Source organism: Onychomys torridus, unplaced genomic scaffold, assembly GCF_903995425.1.
Source record: "Onychomys torridus unplaced genomic scaffold, mOncTor1.1, whole genome shotgun sequence".
In the NCBI taxonomy this organism is placed as follows: Eukaryota; Metazoa; Chordata; class Mammalia; order Rodentia; family Cricetidae; genus Onychomys; species Onychomys torridus.
Genome location: NW_023412870.1, coordinates 2,002,934 through 2,022,788, shown reverse-complemented (window position 1 = coordinate 2,022,788; position 19,855 = coordinate 2,002,934). Strand labels below are relative to the sequence as shown.

Genomic DNA, 19,855 nt, shown 5'->3' with positions numbered 1-19,855 from the left:
AAGGACGGAAGCGTCCGTGGGCGCGGTCCGCAGCGAGGAGCGAATTTAAAGTGCGTCACAATCGAACCAGCCTTCAAAATTGCTTTTTTCCTGGACTAGTCACGATGACTCATAGATTCCATAGTTAGTGTGTGACACTAAAGTAGTTTCGAGTGCGATTTCGACCGGGCTGGTCTCACTGCGCATGCGCCTAGTCGCGCCGACCAACCCAGGGTGAGCCTCCCTTGCCGGGGCGGAAGGGGCGGGAGCGGAGGAAAGGGAGGTGCCGGACGTGGCGATCACGCGCTGGCGCAGAGGGGCTCGGAAGGAGGCGGAAGTGGGGAACGAGGGAAGGGGCTCCCCGAGGGCGGAGGGCGGACGTCCAATCCGCGGGTGACTCGGCCTCCACGTTGGCCAATCAGCCTTCGCCTCGCGCACAATGTCTCGTGACGAGGGCGTTTCTCCATCACGTTAGGGTGCGTTGGGCGGTGGTCGGGTATAAAAGACTCCGCCCGAGCGGGCGGCCGCCATTCTGGGGTTCGTTTAGAGGTAAGTTTGGGTGCTCCGTCGCTTGGACCGTAACGTTTGCCGAGAGCGGGTGGTCGGGACGCGGGGTGGGCGATGGCTTCGGTGGGCAGGCACGGCCTGCCCAGTGCGCCCGTGTCCTGGGACAGCAAGGAAGGGCACTTGGGGGTGTTTGAAGGCGACCCGTACTGACTACCTCTTTCTCCTTTTGTGTTCTTTTTATCCCAGGTTGAATTTTCTCGGAGAAAGACAGGCCGGCCATCAGGAAAACAAACAAGCCTCAGCAACATCTAAGCCCTTGAAAGGATCCTGAGAGAGAGGGGGGAAAGGGAAAGCCGCAGCCACCAGCCCAACCACTTGTGTCTTCTACCCCTTCCCACCTATCTTGCCCACCCCACCAGCCCACGCTGCTTGGGACTTGAAATCTGTGGCCGAAGGACCGTCACCACATAACTTCAAAAATAATCAACCACCCTCCCCACCCAAACCCACCCAATCTCACTCATCCAGCATTTCCTTTTTGGAACCCACTCAGGATTTTTTTTCAACGACCCCCCCCTCCCTCAATGGAGTTGGGTGGGGGGAATGTGAATACTGAGTTGGTCTTTACTTTTTTAAGAGACTTTTTGATCCAATGAGGCCCCCCAAGTAATTGAGTTTGGGTCTTGGTTGGTTGTTTTATTTTTTTTCCTCCAAAATTTTACCCCTCCCTCCCCTGAGCCCGAGGTGCTGACGTCGCAAAAAAATTGGATAGTAAGTGTCGAATTTTCAAAAACCAGCCTTGCAACAAGAAATCAACGTTTCCCGTTGTGAAACCAAAAATAATGAGAGGAAGAAATGAGACCATAGAACAAATGTAGAATACTGGAGAAGGACCAATCGGGTCTCTTAAAATCTCCATTAAAAAGGTCCTGTGGGTCTAAACAGTCTTTGTTCTCTCTCCCCTACCACCTGCCTCTTCCCTGCTGTGGAGCAGGCAAGGAGAGGGTGAAGGGAGGGCCAGCAAGTAGGATATTGACGGTTAACCCTTGATAATCCAGCAAATTTCCAGACTGCCAAAGCATAAGCCTTTGCTATTAGGAGGAATGGTTACCTTCCTCTGGTTAGCAGTCTTCAAAAGGGTTAATGAGCTCACATACAAAAGATGGTGGATCTTGTGGCCCAGAAGTCCCACTTCTTTGTGTGTGAGACAAGCAGAGCGCCTTTCAATTTGCCAGATTAATAAGCAATCTGTACATAAAGATTGCAGGGTAAGGAGATGGGCAGAGAAGTATTAGCTGGCTGTGTCTCTAAAGTGATTGTTAAATCCTCTCAATTTTAATGTAATTTGCTTGGGATATATTGTGTGGTTAAAATAGGTGGCAATCTAGGAATAAAGATTGCAAGACACTTAAATTTAGGGCAAAATATAATCTTAGTAACAAGTACATACAATATAACATTTGGGGAGGTAAAGAATGTCTTGTAATTGTTTCAGATTGCATAGGTTATTTAAAGGCAAAAGTGATTAACATTTTAACTTGATACTTTTTAGTGGTTGGATACAGTTAAGAGGGTGGAAAGGTTGGGAAATGTGAACTCAGGAGTATAATTTTAAAAGCCATTAGTGCAATTGAATGCTAGCTTTCTAGAAAATTTGTGTCGTTAGAATTTTTTTCTTCCCTGCTTCAAATATGGCGACTTTTCCTTGTCCTTTTGTCTTCCAAGCGGCGTTGCAGGTTGTGTCTTGACCCATTTTTCTCCTGTCCTCCCACCTCAACCCTATTTGTTGAGGGGTCCAAGTCCTCCCCCTTTCCGGCTATAGGGAGGATTGGGGTGGTCGGGTAGTAGCAAATTGAACTTCAGTTGGCAAATTCAAATTCTTAACACGCAGGAAATTGTATATTAATTGATTTTATTTTCAGTAAGCTCTTAAACTGAATTAAAATAGATCAGATTGAGGAAGGAGGGATGACTTTCTTTTTCTTTTTTTTTTTTCTTTATAGTGTAAGTAAAGCTACCGGCAGCTCTGGATGGCTTTTTAAATTTTGAGTCGTCCTCTCTATAACAAAATGGCGTCCCTCTCCTTTGTTTTTCTCTTTTGCCAGTCAGCTTAGGGCTGCCCTAGAAACTTGGTCAAGGGGGAGGAGCCACTTTGAAAGGTGATGTAATCAGCTTGCTTCCTCTGATGGCTCCACCCCCAAGCAGATGCTTTCTCTCCCTGTGCAGATTGCTGCTGGGGAGAATACGCTTTTCGTTTCTTGCTCTTTTATGAAGTGTCTTGCAGGGATAAAAGCTTAAAACAGGATGGAGGCTGTGCTAATCGTGTAGTTCTAGTTTATGTGTTTAACAATCAGCCCGTTGCTTTTATTTTCACCTTCCACTCATCACAAGCTTGGACATGTACCCTGCTTCAGTTGACAGGTGTGAAAAACTAAACCCCAACTGTGCTTTAGGTTTGGGAGATTGGGGCAAGACACAGGGTTTGTAACTTGAGTAGACAATTGGGCCTAATGAAGCTGAAATGTGCCATTCTGCTCAGGACGGGTCCTTGTACTTCCAAATGTTGTTGCTTTGTAACAGCCTGGGGGAGGGTTGGTACGGGTAGGACTTTCTTATAAATCGTCCTTATTCTCACCTCTCAGTTTGGGGATAAGCTCTTTGCTCAGTGCCATCGCCCTCTGCAGTGGCTTAGTCCCTGTGTGTTGGCACTAGGATGAGAAGTGAAGCTTTAGGACAGGAGGCTGCAGGTGTAAACGAGGCAGGGGGAGTCAAGCTACGGTTTCTGGTAAGCAAAACATTTCTGGTATTACGTTTCACAACCTTTCTTTTTTCCAAAGAGCCACCTTTTTGAATTTCTTTTTCCTTCCTTCCTGAAAAGAAGTTCCTTTAAAGCATTGAGACAAGGATGTGCTCTTCATTCTGCCTGGTCAGTGCTGTGGCAGTTGGTGCATGTTAAAGCTACACCCTCGAGGGTGGTGTTGGGTGTCTGGTTCTTACCTCTTTTTCAAGTCACAGTCTTCGACAGTCTTCTACTTTTCATTTTTGTATTTAAAGTCCTGCATTGAAGTGTGGAGTTTCTAGGCAGAGTGTACAAACCTTTTGTCCTGTCCTGTGGTGACTTTGGGTACAACAGGGCTCATTTTCTGCTGGCTGTGGATTCTCATTATTACTTGGACTTCTGATTGAATGGGAGGGCCTCTTCCACATGTCTGTTTACCACACGTCTTTTTTATCTTTTGAGCAGTTTGCCAGGTGCCTCTGCAGCATACCTACCTTGGGAGCTGAACATTCCACCCACTGGGGTTCCTGATCTCTAGTGAGCAGGGGATTAGAAAAGAAGACCTTCCTTGCATGGGAGATGAAAAGCAAGGCTTTCTAGGGAACTTGGAGAGCCTGATTCTCATGGCCTGGCCAGAGCTCTATTTGTGGGTCTTTCCTTGAGGGTCAGGGTGGTGGGCATAATTTTGCATCTTTATTGAAAGCCAAATAGTCTTCCTGGGAGCAAGATTGCCTGATTTTCAAAATAATGGTGAGGGAGGAGTAGGGCCTTACCTGCGAAGGTGCAGAAGCTGTGAACTGCCCGAGGCAATCCCTTCCACTGTTGGGTCAGACCAGGAAGCTCTGGAGATGCTGGGGGAAGAGCGAGGCATTTTGCATCAGGAGGTGCTCAGGCCCCAGCAAAGAAGAGCTGGCACTTCTGCCCTCCTGTTAGAAGATGTTTTTAAGGACCCCTGGCTTGCATGGACCTTGTTTCCTAAACTGATTGAGGACTCAGTGGTGGTAGATGTTTAGTGACTAGGCAGGCTAGATGCTTTTCCACCATTTTAAACCAAATAGCCCTCACGTCAAATTCACTTTGCAATCAGGGTTAGGAATTTGATATCTCTAGTAAGAACTGTGTAATACCCCACAGCCTTGATGGTGGAGGCACACTTCCTTCCCTTGTCTCTTTTTGTCTGGGGCCTTCAAGGAGAGTAGCAATTGGTTGAAAAACAAAAACATGACCTGAGTTCTTTATGGTTACAGAAAGTTTCCTCAGCTTCAAACTCCAGAACAGAGTGGGGAATACTTGGACAGTGTCCCTGCCCACTCTGGTCAATGCAGCTTTGGGCCTTCACCATAGACCTGCTCCACGCATGATGGATTTTTCCTTTGTTCTCACTGGAAGACCTTATAGCTTGCCTGTGAAAATAGGGACCTAGATTATAAAGCATTTGGGGTCCCTAGTAAGGAATAAATACCACTGAAGAAAAGGCACATTTTACTACGGGACGACAAGTTCAGTCATCCCCCCAAATATAAGTAACAGTGGGAAATAACATGCCTCGTAGTATGCCTGCTTTGTCTCCCAGCTTCCTTGACTATTGTGCCTTTTTATAGATGGGCATTTTAAAATACCTAGGTCCCGGTTTTTCCCATCAGAGGGCACTCGACAGCTTTGCACTCATTGGTCCAGCTTCTGTGAAGGTGGCTGTCCTCTGTCTTGTATGACAGTTGAATGAAGGAACATTTGAGTTAGGCTTATTAGTTCCTAGACAGACTACAAAGGAGATTATGTTCAACTCTGGGTTTCAGTCAGCTGTGTTAAGAGGGACTGGAATGAAATAATGTTTAATTCAAGACTTGTCAAATTGCATCCCTTGTCATTTGGGGTTCTAATAGGCTTATGTATATATAAGATTTTTAAATTTCCTAGTCTAGATTGTTTATTACTTTGGGCCCATTCGTTCCTTTTTCAGTCTAACAGATGGGATATTTGTTACTATACCGGAAGCTTCCACAGATCACAGCTGTCTTAGACACAGGAGATTTCCTCTCTGCAGATAGCTAGCACACATCATTGACTTTGTCCCCTGACTTGTAAATGTTTCCAGTGTTCTTGAATGTTTTTCTCCTCTGACCTCACGTTCCAGGGTATTGGGCGATAGCAGTTAACAAGTATTGCTGAATGCTTAGCATTTCTTCCCTGCATCTTTCCCTGTGTTCAGCTGCAGGCTAGCCTCCAGAGCAGACTGCTACTACCCCTCCTTCCCTGGGCCAATTTCCTGCTGCTGTTGCTGCTGCCCTGGGTTATTAGGAAGTCTCCATTTGAAAGTGATATATGTGTGTGTGTGTGTGTGTGTGTGTGTGTGTATACATACTATTTTTTAACACTAAATTTTTGTCTTGTTCTGCCTAGAGAATCACTCTTGTCTTTGACAGCCTCTTTGCTGAGGTTAAATATGTCTAAGCCAGGAAAATAGTCACACTTTCTACATGTCTTTATTTCCTGGTTTGTCTGAGAACAAACAACTTATTGCAAGAATCCTATTTTCTTTAGAAAATGCAATAACTTATTGTTGTTGTTGTTGTTGTTGTTAAGGACTGGTATTCACCCTTGTGGGGCTGCCTCTGCTGTTTCTGTGATGGGAGAGATGCATGGGGGCCTTTGCCTCTTTCCTACCCATACTGGCCTGGCCACCTCACTGCTGATGAGGAGGTTCATGTTTTTGGTCCTCGGAAGCTAGTGGTGATAGAGTTGTGGCTGAAACTCAATTAGAACCATATCAGCCCTAATTATCTTTCTGGAATTCTGGCCTAGGAATAGCTTCTTTTCCCTGGAAGGAGTGAGTGTAGCTTTTAACTCTTTCCGATCCAAGTTTGAAGTGGTATCCACTTGTCAGCTTCATTACTTCTCTGGTTCCCAGTTTCTGGTTCTCTGTGGGCTTTTCTTGGGAGTCTTGAACAGTACTTGAGAGCAGGAGAGGGTCAGATTTGCATCTTTGCTTTTGAAACCACGAGCCAAGTTTCTCTTAAACTTTGGAACAATAAAAGTTTGTTTGGTGTTTGTTCAGTGAGTAACATTATTGAGGGCTGATGGGATCCTGCCTGCTCTCCTTTCAGTCACTTGTTTCCGAAAGCGACTGAGCTCCCTGGTGGTGTTTTCTCCATCATCCACTTCAGGTGACACGTTCTGCCATTTGTGATTATGACTTCAACAGCCAAGAAGAAAGGGAATTGATTTTTGGAGAGAGGATGATTGATTCTTGAAAATGTTTACCCAGCTACCCAGGGTTGACTCAGTTACCTTAGGAAGCTACAGCTGTCTGTCCCCATCCCCCCCCCCCCCCCATCAAAATTAGCAGCAGCCAACTGGAAACAGGACCTTACAAGCAAGAAGAATTGAGCATCTTATCACAGGTCTTAGCCCTGATACACTCTCCTGAAGTGTAACTCTCCTGGAAAGGGTTTAACTGGGAATGAGAGGTAGGCTGCCTAGGCCTTCAAGAGTTACCTTTCAGGTCCATCCTGCATTAACCCCAAGCTTAAGTTGCCAAGGCTGTTTTGTGAGCACAGACTTGTTTTTACTGACCTAGAGAATAGCACAGTTGAACACAGTTTAATTAGTCACTGTCTTAAATGTACCAATGGGAATTATTAGAGGAATAAGTTAGTGGGGCTGTCTTTGCTACCATTTATCCTGTGGGTTGTTTTCTTTTTTTCCTTTTACCTCAGAAACCACCATCATGGGTTCTGGTCCCATAGACCCCAAAGAACTTCTCAAGGGCCTGGATAGCTTCCTGACTCGGGAAGGAGAAGTGAAGAGTGTGGATGGAATTTCCAAGATCTTCAGGTAAGTCTGTACTCTTGTGAGGGTCCTAGGCAGAAGGGAGGACTACTTGTGGCTGAGTTGAAATGCGTAAGAGAGAAGAGTAAATGGGAAAGGAAGAAGCCATGTGCAGGCAGATTGTGACAAGAGAAACGTGATCTACTGGCTCCTTGCTGGGGATTTGGTTTATAATCCCAAGAGAGTCATGGAATGCAAGCATGATGGGGTGCAAGCTGGGGAACTTAGAAGAAGAGTTAGGGTTGGGGTAAACAGGGGACCTATAGCGGAATTCTTGGTTGTGTTTTGGGTCACATTGTGCCTATCCAAAACATCTTTTTCCTTCAGAGATCTCAGACTTTCCTGAGAAAGGCAAATAGCTAAGCCAGTTTAGATTACAAGGGGAAATGTGTGAGCCCTGACTCCACCTGGAGGCAGTTGTGTCTGTGTGTTAGGGCAGGAGGGATGCTCTCGCAGGTGGCTCTGCTGCCTTCCACCCTCCCCCTAGGTTTCCATGTGATTGTAGATTCATTCCATAATCCTGGAAGACTGGTAACCACCTCTGGAGCAAAGACTGTCATCCAGGGGCTCCAGGACTCCCAGGATTGGAGTCCTCTGCTGTAGGACATTAGCTGTCATAGTGTTCCTCATGCCTTTCATCCTAGCACTCGGGACTAGAGGCTAGCCTGGGCAGTGTAATAAGACCCTGACTCTGAAATTTCAAATCTGATAGCAAGTCCTCTGCTCCATGTCTAACTTGACTCCTGTTTCTAGTCTGATGAAGGAAGCGCGAAAGATGGTGAGTCGGTGTACGTACTTGAACATCATCCTGCAGACCCGGGCCCCAGAAGTGCTAGTCAAGTAAGTGGGATGGGGTGACTGGATTGGGAGACTGTGATGGGAAAGGGAAGAAATGGGGTTTCTGAGTCACTGGGCATGTGAGCTTGCTAGCTGTAAACCTAGGAAGGGCACCCTGTGGTGGTGGTGGTGGTGGTGGTGGCGGCGGTGGTGGTGGCACCACATGCCTTTAATCCCAGCACTCCAGAGGCAGAGCCAGGCGGATCTCTGTGAGGCCAGCCTAGTCTACAGAGTGAGATCCAAGACAGGCACCAAAACTACACAGAGAAACCCTGCCTCAAAAAACAAACAAACAAACTAGGAAGGCCTTAACAGATTCTGATCCCACCTGCTTGCAGGTTTATTGATGTTGGTGGCTACAAGCTTCTGAACAACTGGCTAACATACTCAAAGACAACCAACAACATTCCTCTCCTACAGCAGATTCTCCTGACCCTGCAGCACCTCCCACTTACTGTTGACCATCTCAAGCAGGTACCTCCATGCTGCATCACTTACTTTTCCTTTCTGGGTTAGCCTAACTGATGAAAACCACTCCAGTTCTGATGGGTGGCAGTCTGGAATTTATGAGGTAGAATGGCAGAGGAAAATGGGAATTTGGAGTTGGAATACTTGATGTGGATTTATTTCCTTTATCAGGCGTATGATGTAGAGCACTTTGTATATCTGAGCCTCAGTTTTTCATCTCTAAAGTGGGAATACGTTGGCCTATAACTGGATCTAGTCTACCAACTGGGTCACTCTACCAACTGAGCTGTATCTCCAGCCATTCTAACGGGGTCTTTTTTCTTTCTTTTTTTTTTTTAAAGACTGGTTTTATTTGAATTACAAGAACGTACACATTTTTCTATTCTATCCAGATTCCCATTTGACCCACACATGAAACTGAGTTTTGTGAATGCTTAGTATGTAAGCATGACCTATAACACTGCTTCTGTGAATTCTTTGAAAAGTCAAGAAAGCAGCTTCACGGAGCAGGCAGAGTGTGGAAGTAGAGCACTGCTCTGGGTTTAAGTGAATACCTACAACACTGAACACAAGCTCCTTTAATGGCAGATGTCCCCGTTCCTTTTTAAAAGATTCAGCAGTACAGCAGCGTTTGAGATGCACAGGGTGTGTTTTCAGATGCCGCACTCTGCGGTCTTACCGGGCATCCAAAGGTCTGTCTGCGTCCTCCTGGTCTTTCCTGTTAATCTTTGTTGCAATTTAAGTTTGCAAGTTGTTTTATTACTCAACCAAAATTTGTGTCCGCATCTCTCAGACCTAAGGAACGGTTCTTCAGCCGCTAGAGGGCAGCGGGTAAACAGCTCAGGTACGACTCAGGTACCTGTAGAAGACATTCACTGTCCAGTGATTTCTTAAAAACAAAAAACAAACAGGTCTCGTTTATTATTTGCATGTATGTTACAGTAATAGTCTTACGTTCTCTTTACAGCCAATTTCCCATAAATACTAAATCACCAAGAGTTAGTGGTATTTTCTAAATGATCCTTAGATTTTTATATCATTTAGTAGAAAAATAAATGAGGCAACCACATTTATTAATTTAGGCAATGTCTCCCAATAAAAATGTAGAAATATTTAAATTTACATAATCAATATACAAACACAAAGAGTCAAAATCCACAATTACACTCATAAAAAAGCTAAACACCACCTTCTGAACAAGCAGTTTCTGTACAGGATTTACAGCCATCTAAGCACATCCTAAGTCTTCAGTGTGCTACGGAGTTCAGAGGCTCTGCTCAGACGTTCCCCAAGTCGAGTGCAGTCTGTCTCCTCAGTCTCTCCAGTGACTGCCACATTGTCACCTCTCACAATGTGTAATCCTAATATGACTTGAGCTGAACACCCTCTCCTGGCTGTCATCCAAAATCAAATTAATGGTCTGCCCCAAACCTTTTAGTGATCCCACAACCATTCTCCCATCAGAAGTGATAACAGCAACGGTTTGGGTGATGCAGTTCTCCAGGGCAGACGCCATGCTGCTGGGCCCGGAGGTTCTGGGAATAGGAGACACGATCACGGGCCACAAGCCCTAACTGGGTCTTTTTAGGATTAAGTAAGAATGTGTCTATAACTGGGCATGGTGGCACCTCCTTTAATCCCAGCACTTGGGAGACAGAGCCAGGCGGATCTCTGTGAGTTCAAGGCCAGCCTGGACTGCAGAGTGAGTTCCAGGACAGGCTCAAAGCTACACAGAGAAACCCTGTCTCGAAAAACCAAAAAAAAAAAAAAAAAAAAAGAGTCTATAGGTTTTGGAGGTTGGAGTAGACCAGTGTTGCCGAGGTGTTTAGTCAGCACTGAGTGAGCCCTTTGTTTTCCTGGTGTTTACCTCTCTGCCCTCTCCTTCTCTTACAGAACAACACAGCAAAGCTAGTGAAGCAGCTGAGCAAGTCAAGTGAGGATGACGGTGGGTGTTGGGTCCATCCTGCCTGGGTTATACAGCCTTCGCGCTTTTTTGTTTGTTTGTTTGTTTGTTTTTGGTTTTTCAAGACAGGGTTTCTCTGTAGCTTTGGAGGCTGTCCTGGAACTCACTCTGTAGACCAGGCTGGCCTCCAACTCTGAGATCCGCCTGCCTCTGCCTTGACTTCCAAGTTGGAGTCAAAGGTGCAGCATGCCCAGCTCCAAATGGGTTTTGAGATCTTCCTGCCCCGTGGATGCATGAGGCTGCATTGCCGTGAGACAGAAGCAGCCATGTGGCTGTCACTGAGAGACAGGTCTTCACAGTGTGTGGACGTCTTGCTTGCTAAGTGGGTCTGCATGATTGCAGGAGATGAGTGCCAAAGAAGAGTCGCTCTTGGCCTACAGAGACCTCTCATAGGTTGAAAATAAGTCTAATCCCTTAGGTTTCTTAGGCATCTTTTTCTCTGTATAAACTGCGTCTTCACACATGAATGGGCTGCTGGTGGGCTTTCACTTCACCTTCTTACTGTTGACTGAAGTCATTGCCCCAACAGCAAGCAGTCAGGGGACATGGCTACCTCAGAGGTTTCTTAATTTTCTTACTTAAATAGTGCTTTTTTTTTTAAACATCCTATTTTCTGTTACTAGAAATATTATTAAATTATTACTAAATAAGTACTTTTTTCCCTTTCTTACCTGCAGAGCTGCGGAAATTGGCTTCAGTCCTTGTCAGCGACTGGATGGCTGTTATCCGCTCCCAAAGCAGTACCCAGCCTGCAGGTGAGCTCTGGCCTACCCTGTCAGCCTGCAGCTCTTGGGGTCCTGGCTAGTTCTTTGCTCCAGCGGTCCTCCCTTGTCTAATGAAACCCGTACCTGCTTTGTTTCTCCGTGACAGAGAAAGAGAAGAAGAAACGGAAAGAAGAGGGGAAAAGCCGAACTACGCTTCCTGAGCGACCTTTGACTGAGGTGAAGGCTGAGACCCGGGCTGAAGAGGTCCCAGAGAAGAAGAAGGAGAAGCCCAAGTCACTGCGAACCACGGCACCAAGTCACGCCAAGTTCCGTTCCACTGGTAAGGCCATTAGCTGACTTTGCAGGGCCATCGCTATATACAGCCACCAGTTTGTGATTTCAAACTCTGAGGAAGAAAAAAGGCTGAAGGAGAAGCTGGGGCTCGTATTCAAGGCTGGACCATCTAGGGGTGGCGATAGGCAGGGTCAGTGAGGGTCAGATTGAACTGCCATCGACATGTTTCTTCCCAGGACTAGAGCTGGACACCCCCTCTTTGGTGCCTGTGAAGAAGAACTCCAGCACTGTGGTGGTGTCAGACAAGTACAACCTGAAGCCCATCCCCCTCAAGCGGCAGAGGTATGAGCACTGGTGTGGGTTTCTGAGGAGGGCCTTAGCGAGAGGGAGAAGTTGGGGAGAGTGTTGACTGGTCCGCTTTCACAGTGCCACAGCTGCTCCAGGGGATGCCGCCCCACCTGCGGAGAAGAAGTACAAGCCCCTCAACACAACCCCCAATACCACCAAAGAAATCAAAGTGAAGATCATCCCCCCACAGCGTGAGTCTTCGGGGCGGGAATTACGTGCCATTCAACAATTCCCTTTGCTTTGCCCTTAATGTTCTGGCATCCTAGAAGTTTTGTTCCTCTGGAATTCCCTTCCGTGAGAGTCATGGTCAGATAGGTCACAAGAAGCTGGGCCCTCTCGTATCAGCTGGGCCCTCTCGTATCAGCTGGGCCCTCTGGTGTTTTCAGCAGCCTGCTTAATGAATGTGCAGTCTAGAATTGAGATCAAAGTCATGGCCGCCAAAAGAAAGATGGAAGAATGGGCTTTCCACTGTGAACCTTGCTTCCTGGTCCCCGCAGGCAGGGACCCCACTGGCCCACCTTTGTTTTCTGCCTGGACTCTACAGGAATAGAATTGTGAAGGAGGTTCATTCACTCCACTCTTTCCTTCTGTAGCTATGGAGGGCCTGGGTTTTCTGGACGCCCTCAATTCAGCCCCTGTCCCAGGCATCAAAATTAAGAAGAAGAAGAAGGTTCTGTCGCCTACTGCTGCCAAGGTATGAGCCCTGGAAGTGAATTTCGGTGACCGGGTGATGGGGTGCAGAAGGCAGGGCACAATAACAGGAGCAGTTGTGGGTGACCCCAAGGAGCACATTCCGGTGTCACATGAGGTGGGACCATCAGGCATCTAGGGTCCTGGATTCGTTGCCCTGGGTGCCCTGTAAGTTCATTGGATGCTTTCTCTTTGATAACAGCCCAGCCCCTTTGAAGGGAAAACAAGCACTGAGCCGAGCACGGCCAAACCTTCCTCCCCAGAGCCAGCGCCCCCTGCTGAGCCCATGGACACGGACCGCCCCGGTACCCCAGTGCCGCCTGTTGAAGTTCCAGAGCTCATGGATGCAGGTAGCCTGCTCCGCCTGGATTTGGGCCTTTCTGAAAGGCTGCAGCTTGTCCTGGATCTTCGCTGGCTACAGCGTCTTCTGACATCTGTCTTGTTTTCAGCCTCTTCGGAGCCAGGAGCCCTGGATGTCAAGCCTGTGGAAAGCCCTGGTGATCCCAACCAGCTGACTCGGAAGGGCAGAAAGAGGAAAACTGTGACGTGGCCTGAAGAGGGCAAGCTGAGAGAATATTTCTACTTTGAACTGGATGAAACTGAACGAGGTGTGATGCCAGGTCCCTGTGGTCCCTGTGTGGGTCCTAGAATGTGAGCACAGGCAGTCCCACTCACTTGTTCTCCTGGCCTCTCTGCCTTCCTTGCAGTGAATGTGAACAAGATCAAAGACTTTGGTGAGGCAGCTAAGCGTGAGATACTGTCAGACCGACATGCTTTTGAGACAGCCCGGCGACTCAGCCATGACAACATGGAGGAGAAAGTGCCCTGGGTGTGTCCCCGGCCCCTGGCTCTGCCCTCACCTCTTGTCATCCCTGGAAGCAATAGCCAGGAGCGATACATCCAGGCTGAGCGGGAAAAAGGCATCCTTCAGGAGCTCTTCCTGAACAAGGAGAGGTGAGCATAGGTGTTAATGCCGGAGGTGTGGAATGCCTGGACTATGGAACCATAATGTGGGTCCCGTGATGACTTAGGGGGACTGAGTTAATGTGGTTGTGTTCCTTTTCTCTCCTCACCTGTGGTGTTCCTGACAGTCCTCATGAGCCTGACCCAGAGCCCTATGAGCCCATCCCCCCGAAGCTCATCCCCTTGGATGAGGTGAGTCTGTGGACACTGGTGTGTGGAACGTCAGAATATCTGTGTTGTTTTCCACAGCCCTGATTTGTTTTCTTCTGTTTTTAGGAGTGTTCCATGGATGAGGCACCGTATGTTGAGACCCTGGAGCCTGGAGGGTCTGGTGGCTCACCTGATGGGGCAGGAGGCTCCAAGCTGCCTCCAGTTCTGGCCAATCTTATGGGAAGCATGGGAGCTGGGAAGAGCCCCCAGGGCCCTGGAGGAGGAGGCATCAATGTCCAGGAGATCCTCACCTCCATCATGGTACGTGAGCCCTCTTCCTCAAGTGAGCCTCCCCCACGTTGTCTTCAGATTCTGTCTCCACTCTTCACCCTAGTTTTCAGTGTTTGCATGTTTGTGTTTGTTTCCATTTAAGGTGGTGCTGGGTTTCTGTTTGGCACAAAGGTCTCACTGCAGCCCAGGCTGGTCTGGGACTCAGCCTGTGTCCAGCTTCTCCCCATGCTTCGTCTTCTTTATCTGGCTGTCACTCCTTAACTGTCGTTTTACTTGCTCACAGGGCAGTCCAAACAGCCACCCTTCGGAGGAACTGCTGAAACAACCAGATTACTCAGACAAGCTCAAGCAGATGCTGGGTAATCCTCAGAGCCAGCCGCAGGGGCCTGGGGAGGATGCCCTATAACAGAGGGGGGCCGGGCTTCCCACATGCTGAAGAGCATGGGACTCTTGTCACTGGGCAAGAAATGGGAGGGGGAACTGACAGAAAGCATGGCTCTGCAGGTTGGTCTGAGAGCAGTTGGGTTCACTTGTGTGGGAAGCCATGCCATCTTAGAGTCCTCTTATGACTGACTTCCTCTTTTCATTCACAGTACCACATGGACTCCTAGGACCTGGTCCTGTAGCCAATGGCTTCCCACCAGGAGGCCCTGGGGGCCCCAAGGGTATGCAGCACTTCCCACCTGGTCCTGGAGGGCCCATGCCGGGTAGGTGAGGGGGACTCAGTGGGCTTACTGCTTTGTTTCAACAGTCAGGGACAGCAGGAGGTGGGACGGGTCAGATTGGAGGTGGCAGGGGTAGAATGTAACAGATAACTGATTTTTTTTTTTCCCCTCCTTTCTCTAACAGGGCCCCATGGAGGCCCTGGTGGACCGGTGGGTCCACGTCTCCTGGGTCCCCCACCCCCTCCTCGGGGAGGTGATCCCTTCTGGGATGGCCCAGGCGATCCCATGCGAGGTGGCCCAATGCGTGGGGGTCCAGGACCTGGTCCTGGGCCATACCACAGAGGCCGAGGAGGTCGTGGAGGAAATGAGCCGCCACCACCCCCTCCATTCCGAGGAGCCAGAGGAGGTCGTTCTGGAGGAGGACCCCCAAATGGCCGAGGGGGTCCTGGTGGAGGAGGCATGGTTGGAGGTGGTGGGCACCGCCCACATGAAGGCCCTGGTGGGAGCATGGGCAGCAGCAGTGGACATCGCCCCCATGAAGGCCCTGGTGGGGGAATGGGCAGTGGACATCGATCCCATGAAGGACCTGGAATGGGCAGTGGACATCGATCCCATGAAGGCCCTGGTGGGAGCATGGGTTCTGGTGGTGGACATCGCCCCCATGAAGGCCCTGGTGGGAGCATGGGTTCTGGTGGTGGACATCGTCCCCATGAAGGCCCTGGACATGGACCCCATGGCCACCGGCCACATGATGTCCCTAGTCATCGAGGCCATGACCATCGAGGGCCACCACCTCATGAGCACCGTGGTCATGATGGCCACGGGGGAGGCGGTCACCGAGGGCATGATGGAGGCCACAGTCACGGAGGAGGTGAGGACACTTCTCATCCCACACCAGATTTGGGGGGAGTCGGGAGATAGAAAGAACATGAGGGTTCCATCTCTTTGCCTTCTGTTTACAAGGAAGGCAATTTTTACTGCCCTCTATCTTTACTCAAGTCCCCCAAATGCTGTGTCTGTGAAGACTTGTCCCAGCTGCTCAGGACTGGGGAGAGAGGGTGGTTGGTGATGTCTTAGCTGCTTTCTAACCACTCTGCCATCATTCCCACAGATATGTCAAACCGCCCTGTCTGTCGACACTTCATGATGAAGGGCAACTGCCGCTATGAGAACAACTGTGCCTTCTATCACCCGGGGGTCAACGGTCCCCCACTGCCGTAGGCCTGCCTGCCCCCACCCCTGTGGACTGCAGCCTTGCTCCTTCCACTCAGTTATGGCTTCTGTGAGGCTCACTTCCCCTTTCCCCAGCTGAGGAGGAGCCGGCCCCCCAGTCCCCACCTGGTTGGGTCCTGGGGGTTTCTGATCACTGGTGCGCATTGATGTACATACCCTCCAGTCTGGAGAGGAGAGAGACTGGACACTCTATGCTGGACTGCTGGGACGGCTGGCTTCACTTTGTGAGGAGATTTGCCCTGTGTCCCAAACCCCTTTCAGTATTAGCCCCGATGCCTGAGAACCTAAAGCTGGTCACCCTGGAGACTCTGCTCTCCACTTGCACACGGAAATGAGTTGGTCAGCTGCACTTAGGAAACCATCCAAGCCAAGCTCGTTATCCTCACAGGGTGAGGGGTGGTGGGGGGTACCATATATCCCGTTGCACTGGGGGCTCAGGCTGGTGGAATGAGTTCTGGAACTGCTCCCTCTTGTGCCCCACATGGGCCCACTGTTGAGTCCTTTCCCAAGGGAGACTGCAACTGTTAGTACCCAAGTCATTGTGGGTCTGCTGGGTTCAGTGACGGCACATTCATACCTGCTTCCAGTTAAAAGTTGCAGCTGCCAGTGGGAGGCCACTCTCGCCTACAGCCATTTTAGAGACGCCATTAAACACCTCCGTGAGACCAGCTTTCATCAACTTTAACCGGGTACACCGGGCCTGATGCACTACATGCACTGCCTTTGGGAGTGGGCTTGCTCTTCCCCACGTGGAACCCTGTCAGTGTGAGGCGGCCTGGGTAGACGCAGGGCCCTCCCAGTCCCTTCCTTCCCCTGTCTTGGTATCAGTTGTTTTCTATGAAAACAGTGGGTTGGTTTTGTGCAGGGTCTTGGGTTAGAACCACAATGGATTTGAGGAGTTTTTTCTTTTGATTTTGTATATTTTGTACATTAATAATAAACAGTGGAAAGAGATGCAGCTTATTTAACCCCTGGTGTGTTAGACTCTTGCTTCCCTCCCCCCACCCCTTGGATTTTTGAGACAGGGTTTCTCTGTGTTACAGCTCTGGCTGTCTTTGGAACTCCCTTTGTAAGAACTGGCTGGCCTCAAATTCAGAGTGCCTCCCAAGTGCAGGAGTTAAAGGCATGAGCCACCACTGCCCAGTGACTCCTGCTTCTTTTAAGCCAGGACTGGAGAGTGGGCTTGGCTGAGCACTTGTAGAGGACCAGGGTTCGATTCCTAGCACCCATGTGATGGCTTACAACCATCCTAACTCTGGTTCTGGGGGAATGTGTGTGCTGGCTAGTTTTATGTCAACTTGACACAAGCGTCATCAGAGAGGAGGAAGCCTCAGTTGAGAAAACGCCTCCATATGATCCAGCTGGCCACTGGTGGTGGTGCACACCTTTATTTCCAGAGTTCAAGGCAGGCAGAGTTCGAGGCCAGCCTGGTCTACAGAGTGAGTTCCAGGACAGCCAGGACCACACAGAAATCCTGTCTTGGGAGGCAAAATTCAAGCTGTAGGCAAGCCTGTTAGGGTAATTTTCTTCCTTTTTTTTTCTTTATAAATATTTTTTTTCAAGATTTATTTATTATCTATACACAGTGTTCTGCTTGCTTGCATGTACCTGAACACCAGAAGAGGGCACCAGATCTTATTACAAATGGTTGTGAGCCACCATGTGGTTGCTGGGAATTGAACTCATGACCTCTGGAAGAGCAGCCAGTGCTCTTAACCTCTGAGCCATCTCTCTAGCCCCACACCCCCTTTTTTTTTTTTTTTTTTTTTTGAGACAGGGTTTCTCTGTGTAGTTTTGGTGTCTGTGCTGGATCTTGCACTGTAGACCAGACTTGGCCTCGAACTCACAGAGCTCCACTTGCCTCTGCCTCCTGAGTGCTGGGATTAAAGGCGTGCGCCTCCACTACCACCACCCAGCGGGGCAATTTCTTTCTTTTTTTTTTTTTCTTAAATATTATGTATACAGAAGAGGGTGCCAGGTCTCATTACAGATGGTTGTGAGCCACCATGTGGGTGCTGGGAATTAACTCAGGACCTCTGGAAGAGCAGTCAGTGCTCTTAACCTCTGAGCCATCTCTCCCACCCACAATTTCTTAATTAGTGATTGCTAGGCCATTGTGGGTGGTGCCTTCCCTTGGCTGGTAGTCCTGGGTTCTATATGAAAGTAGGCTGAATGCCAGGTGTGCTTTAATACCAGTACTCTGTGGCGGCAGAGGCAGGTGGATCTCTGAATTTGAGGCCACCCTGGTCTACAAAGAGTTCCAGGACAGCCATGCTACACAGAGATCTTGGTGAGGGAGGGGGAAGGGTCAGGCTGAGCAAGCCAGCAATCTGCACTCTCCATGTGTCCTGCCTCCAGGTTCCCCCATTGGAGTCCTTCAGTGATGGACTGGGTGTTGCTTAGTCATGCTGTCTCACCGCAGCAGTAGGAACAATGTAATCCTCTTCTGACCTCCACAGGCACTAGCATGTGTAATGCACAGAGTCACAAGGAGGCAAATCACCCATATGCATAAAATCTAAAAAGAAAAAGTTGCTAAGCCTAAGCTCCATATGGTGGAAGTAGAGAATGGTTCCCACAATACCTCCATACACTTCCTGTGGCACATGTATGCCCCCCTCCACACACAAAACTTTTAGGGTTCAGGTGTGGCACACATCTTTAATTCCATCATGCAGGAGGCAGAATCGGGCAGATCTCTTGAGTTTGAGGCCATCCTGGTCTACATTGTTTCAGGACAGCCAGGGATTCATAGTGAGACCCTGTCTTAAAGGTTCCATGTCTAGCTGATGAAACAGGATTTGAAGAGGCAGAAGACCTTGGAGGGTAGACTTGGGGAAGGAGGAGAATCTGCGATATAAGCAGCAGGAGAATGGTGGTCCTGAATGCGTGATGTTCATCAGAACCATCTGAGGGGCCTGACAGGATCCAAGCCACATGGGTGAACCGGCAGGAGGATCCTGAGACTGCATTCCTACCAAGTTTGCAGGTGTCTTGACTGTTATCCTCGTGTTGGCCACATGAGGGCAGTAACCTCTTAGCGCTCACAAGCACCGTGGCGAAAAGGTATCCTCTCCCGCCGTGTGGGGCACCAACCGGCCTGTGGTCACAGCTCTCCTTATATCTTGAAGGCTCCACCACTCTTCACCATCTCCTACAAGCCCAAGATTCTAGAGAGCTCAGTGTTTTCCTTTAAAGTCAAGGGGCCGGAATGATGACTCAATGCCTGCTTCTATTCCACAGGACTGGCTTCAAGGCTCAGCACCAGTATCGGTGGCTCACAACTGCCTTGAATTCCAGCTCCAGAGTCCGATGCCATCTTCTGGCCTTTGTGCCTCCCCACATCCTTACTCCCCAACATGTGCACACTCACAGATACATAAATAAAAATGGGAAATTTTCAAAAAATAAATCTGGGGACTGGAGAGATGGCTCAGAGGTTAAGAGCATTGACTGTTCTTCCAGAGGTCCAGAGTTCAAATCCCAGCGACCACATGGTGGCTAATAACCATCTATAATGAGATCTGGTGCCCTCTTCTGGCCTTCAGGCATACAGAACACTGTGTAAATAAAAAAAAATCTGGGTGTGGCCGCATATATTACTAACTCTAAAACTGTGAACACACACACACACACACACACACGATTGAATTTTTTTCTTTTTTCCCTCACAAGGACAGACTGAGTACATCTATCTCATCCTTTGGTCCAAGTGTGGTTTCTTTTTTTTTGAAGACAGGTGTGATAGCCCTGGAACTCCCTCTTGTAGACCAGGCTGGCCTCAAGTGTGGTTTCTGAAGGCATCTTTCTTTGTTCTGCTGGTCTGTTCTTCCTCCCCATGCCCCAGGCCTTGCAACACACACATAAGCACATTTGCATGTGTTGTCTACATGCAAATGTACCACATGCATGGAAGCCAGAAGAGGGTGTTGAAGGCCCTGGAACTGGAGTTACAGACAGCCCTGAGCTGACATGTGGGTGAAGGGACTGAACCTGGATCCTCTGGAAGAGCAGCAGGTGCTCTTAATGGCTGACCACTTCTGAGAACCACCCCAAAGTGTTGCAGTAGGCCCACACAATCAAGGATGGCCTGAGCTACAGATTTAACTGAGACTAGCCTAGACTACAAAATGACTCCCTACTTCGAAAAAGCAAG

At 48.9% G+C, this 19,855-nt stretch overlaps 1 protein-coding gene and 1 pseudogene across 4 annotated transcripts; one reads left to right on the top strand and one right to left on the bottom strand.

Moving 5' to 3' along the window:
• The first annotated feature begins 124 nt into the window (after nucleotides 1-124).
• Nucleotides 125-16,667, top strand: Ppp1r10 (protein phosphatase 1 regulatory subunit 10). Of its 4 annotated transcripts, XM_036176339.1 has the most exons (21): nucleotides 477-528; nucleotides 733-1,257; nucleotides 6,982-7,099; nucleotides 7,847-7,933; nucleotides 8,269-8,404; nucleotides 10,292-10,343; nucleotides 11,039-11,116; nucleotides 11,232-11,405; nucleotides 11,596-11,701; nucleotides 11,786-11,898; nucleotides 12,301-12,401; nucleotides 12,600-12,747; nucleotides 12,847-13,005; nucleotides 13,105-13,351; nucleotides 13,489-13,552; nucleotides 13,637-13,831; nucleotides 14,085-14,160; nucleotides 14,395-14,508; nucleotides 14,651-15,118; nucleotides 15,167-15,337; nucleotides 15,578-16,667. In XM_036176339.1, the coding sequence occupies exons 3-21, from the start codon at nucleotides 6,993-6,995 to the stop codon at nucleotides 15,685-15,687; spliced, it is 2,706 nt and encodes a 901-aa protein (XP_036032232.1). In that variant the 5' UTR covers nucleotides 477-528; nucleotides 733-1,257; nucleotides 6,982-6,992; the 3' UTR covers nucleotides 15,688-16,667. The 4 variants fall into 4 exon arrangements, with proteins under 4 accessions (XP_036032230.1, XP_036032232.1, XP_036032229.1 ...); XM_036176337.1 differs by lacking the exon at nucleotides 477-528 and adding an exon at nucleotides 125-213 and having other exon boundaries at nucleotides 14,651-15,337; XM_036176336.1 differs by having other exon boundaries at nucleotides 14,651-15,337.
• On the bottom strand, nucleotides 9,646-9,914 carry LOC118575975 (annotated as a pseudogene).
• Nucleotides 16,668-19,855: the final 3,188 nt, after the last annotated feature.

Bases quoted from the DNA above. Each gene is read 5' to 3' on its own strand.
- Ppp1r10 (XM_036176337.1), top strand. From the start codon at position 6,993: ATGGGTTCTGGTCCCATAGACCCCAAAGAACTTCTCAAGGGCCTGGAT. The intron at 11,406-11,595 runs GTAAGGCCATTA...GTTTCTTCCCAG, and splicing joins CGCCAAGTTCCGTTCCACTG to GACTAGAGCTGGACACCCCC. The intron at 14,161-14,394 runs GTAATCCTCAGA...TTTCATTCACAG, and splicing joins CAAGCTCAAGCAGATGCTGG to TACCACATGGACTCCTAGGA.